The following is a 3737-nucleotide window of genomic DNA, read 5'->3' on the forward strand; positions in this document are numbered from 1 at the left end:
AAGGAAGGAAGGAAGGAAGGAAGGAAGGAAGGAAGGAAGGAAGGAAGGAAGGAAGGAAGGAAGGAAGGACTGCCAATTTGGGGAGTTCTAGTTAGGAAGTCACCTCTTACAATACCTCATAGAAGAAGAGCAAATGAAAAAGGATAAGAATTAAGAGGCAGAATGACAGAATGGATGGAGAGCTGGTAGCAGAGTCTTGGGTTCAGTCCTCTTTTTAACTCATATTGGTTATGGGAGCTGGACACATCACTTAATCTCTCAATGTCCCCAGGGAAATTCTTTAACTAGAAATTGCAAAACGATTGCTGATCACTGTTGGTAGAGGGAGTTTCCCCAACAGTGATTCTGTCCACCAATGAAATCCCAGGTCTGGTTAAAAAAATAAAAGTTAACTCACCACTGGAGAGAAGTAAAAAGAGGAAGGTCAAAGATTGAGAACAGAACTTTGGGAAATGCTCACATCTAGCAAATGGGGAGAAAATCATCCAGTGAAGGAAGTAGAGAAGGATTGGCAACAGGAGAAAAAACAGGATAATCAAGTTTCTCTAGTGGAGAGGGGGACGTTTCATGAGAAAGAAGGAAGCTATATTAATAGAAGCAAAATGTCCAAACTGAAAGGAAGAGAAATTGAAAGAGAATTTGAGTGTAACCACTGGTGTGTAACATCTGGTTGTTATGTGAATATGTTAGATGAACTGCCTCTAGTCACGTCCTTCTTGAAGCAAGTATATGGTTACCTTCCCTTCATTTCCTGAAGTTTGGGGTTGGGAGAGTGGGTGAAGGAGCTATTCAGGGGAGTGGAAGGTGGGGTTCCACTAAAGGATGTTACTCATCCTTGTGGTAGTGAGTCACTTTGGAAAAAGAAATCAGCTCAGGATTGGGGAACCCTTTTCTCTCTCCATCCGAGACAGGGGGACATGATAGGACAGGAAGGAGTTCAGAGCTTTGAAAGCTCAGTCTTCATCTTACAGCCACGACATGAAGAAGCCCAAAGTTATGGTGCTTACCGGGTTTCCCTTCCCACACCCCCCCCCCCAACCACAATCTCCCCTAAAGAAAGAAGAACGGAGATGGAAGGGAGAATCTAGAACTGTTGGCCCCTGCATACTCCTGGTAAGGAAATGGCTATCTTTCTTGATGCTACTTTTCAGTCAGGGAGAAACCAGTGAATGGCAGTGCTATTTAGGAGTTCTCTGGGGCCCCCATGAAGACTTAGGGGACTAGATTAGGGATGAGAGACCAGAGGGTGAGGCAGAGGGGCTGATGGACATATATGTAAAGAGACTATGTCACCAGGAAGGGCAGCATTCTCTGCTGACCACTTTAAAAATGCTTTATTTTCTTCTCATAAGTCAGCATTCTTCGAAGCTATCAGATTCAATGACTCTTCTCTTTTACTGCTGCCAATCAACCAAGTGATCAACAAGAATTTATTAATTATATGCTGGGCACCAAGCTAGGGATACATGTACGAAGTATGAAACAATCCCTGCTCACAATGTGCTTACAGTCTAAAGGAAAAGAAGAGTACACATTAAAAATATATACACCTGGGTGGCTAGGTGGCTCAGTGGATAGAGACCCAAGCCTGGAAATGGGAGGTCCTGGGTTCAAGTTTGATCTCAGACACTTCTTAGCTATGTGACCCTGAGCAAGCCTTTTATCTCCCCCTTCCCAATTGCCTAGTCCTTACTGTTCTGCCTTAGAACCAATATATAGTATTGATTCTAGACAGAAGGTAAGAGTTTAAAATATATAAATATCATAGCATAAATATAAAGTGAATACATACAAATATATATATATATATACACACACACACACACACACATATATGTGTGTATATATATATTAACTACAACATAATTTAGCAGAGAAGGCATTGACTTTTGGAGGGATCTCCAGGAAAGACTTCATGCAGAAGAACATATTTGAAGCTTTACCAGCTGTCTAAAGTGTCTTGATTCCTCCAGATCTGCTTGGCTGGGTATGGACAACCCCCCCATCCCCACCCCTTAGTCCCTCCCAGGGAATTCTCAAAGACTAGAAATTGGAAACTAAGTTTGAATCATCACTGACAAAGGGAGTTTCCCCAACGGTAGTGCTCTTCACCAATGAAATCAGAGTCTGGTTAAAAAATAAAAGTGAGCTCGGCACTGGAGAAAGGTCCAATGGTCCAACTGGTAAGAGGAAGGTCAAAGGTTGAGGACAGACCCTTGGAAAACGTTCACATCTAATAGATGAGAGGAGGAAGAGGAGCCAATGAAGGAGTGAGAGAAGGATTTGTGGTAGGAATAAAAACAGAATAATGGTGTTCCCCTAGTGGGCAGAGAGGAGTGTCAAGAGAAAGAGGGAAGTTATATTAATAGACAGGAAAGGTCCAAATTGAGAGGAAGAGAGAAAAGTATGAACCCCACCCCAAAAAAAGTGTATCCTCTTGCTCAAAAAACCAAAAACTTCAACATCAACCAAGGAGATAAGGTAAAATGCAGAGAGGGCAGAAATAATTGAAGTCATAGAACATGGAGAGCCACAATCTAGTCAGAGAGTTGATGCCTTACACGGCAAACTGGCTCATTTTTCTTTCTCATCTCCCAGGCTGAAGCCTATCTTTCGTGCTTACTAGCTTGTTAAGGCTGACATTACTCCAGTAAAGGGTTTTTCTCTCATCTCTAGCTCTCCTTAGGTTCTATGACTGTTCTGACTGTCTGACCAGCTGCCTCAAGAGAGATGTGTCCGCTTTAAACTATGCAAGATGGTCTTGCTAGTGAATCAAAGCACTTTTAAAAATTTAGGTCCTGGTTCTAGACTCCCCACCCCTATGAAATACAGGCTTCAGGGTTTGGGCTCAATTTTCAAGGCTCAAATAACATTTGTACCTCTTGCCTATCTCCACTCTGGCATATCTGATTGAAGTATTTCCTTCAAGGGAAGTCTGGACCTAATCTCACTAGAGCACAGATCCTTTGCAAAAAGAAGAGGATCTTTTTTTTTTTTTTTCATGGGGGAGGAGGGGTAGGGGAAGAAGGAAGGACTCACATGAGCTTGTTGCAGACTGGGGGAAGAAAGGAAGATTTGTTTTTTTCAATCCATGTCTTCACATTCACTGGGAGTTCCATGATCAAGCCTGGGAGGGCAGCAGCTGACTGCCTAGGGATTCTGGTGGAGGTCTGAGTCCAGTCAAAAAGTGGCTCCTCCCCTAGGTTCATAGGGCACATTGCTAATTAGCATCCTCTGGCTCAAAGGGTGACCTACTCCCTGGGGGACCTGGAATAGAGTCCAGGCACCCATCTTCCTCTGGGTGGGAGCTACTCCCTGGGCCTTTGTTCTAGAATCCACACCTCTCCACTTTGGAATATAACACCACCAACCTCCACCCCCTGGCAGGTACAAGCCAGCTGGGGATTTGGGGAAAAGGTGAGGTTGAGGAGATGTTCCTGGAAGTGTTTAGCATTCTGAGTGGGTAAGGAGGGCTGTGGGTGGAGGGAGAATGCGCTGGGAGGCAGAGACCTTGTGGGTTACCATCCCCCTTCTGGACAGTCCAGGGTCTGGGCTTCAGGTCTTCTCTCTTCAGTCCTGGTCTTCACACTCACTGGTAGGGGTAGCCAAGATTCCCCTGGGCTCAGATAATGAAATAGCATCTGGACACTGACCCTTCTTTCTTCCTCTTCCCTTCTCCCCACCTTAGGTACCTTTATTTGCCCCCTAGACACTGTGATTTCTTTCTCTCCCTATGC

At 44.4% G+C, this 3737-nt stretch overlaps 1 protein-coding gene across 1 annotated transcript in view; it reads right to left on the bottom strand.

The window, feature by feature from the left end:
• The window catches only part of HAAO (3-hydroxyanthranilate 3,4-dioxygenase), a 24429-nt gene extending 21204 nt beyond the window's left edge, over positions 1–3225 (bottom strand). The window contains exon 1 of the mRNA XM_044663279.1: positions 3040–3225. Within this exon, the coding sequence (XP_044519214.1) occupies positions 3040–3218 (179 nt within the window). The 5' untranslated portion in view covers positions 3219–3225. The remainder of the gene's footprint in view (positions 1–3039) is intronic.
• Between the last annotated feature and the right edge of the window lie 512 nt (positions 3226–3737).

This window comes from Gracilinanus agilis, chromosome 2 (genome assembly GCF_016433145.1).
Source record: "Gracilinanus agilis isolate LMUSP501 chromosome 2, AgileGrace, whole genome shotgun sequence".
Lineage (NCBI taxonomy): Eukaryota > Metazoa > Chordata > Mammalia > Didelphimorphia > Didelphidae > Gracilinanus > Gracilinanus agilis.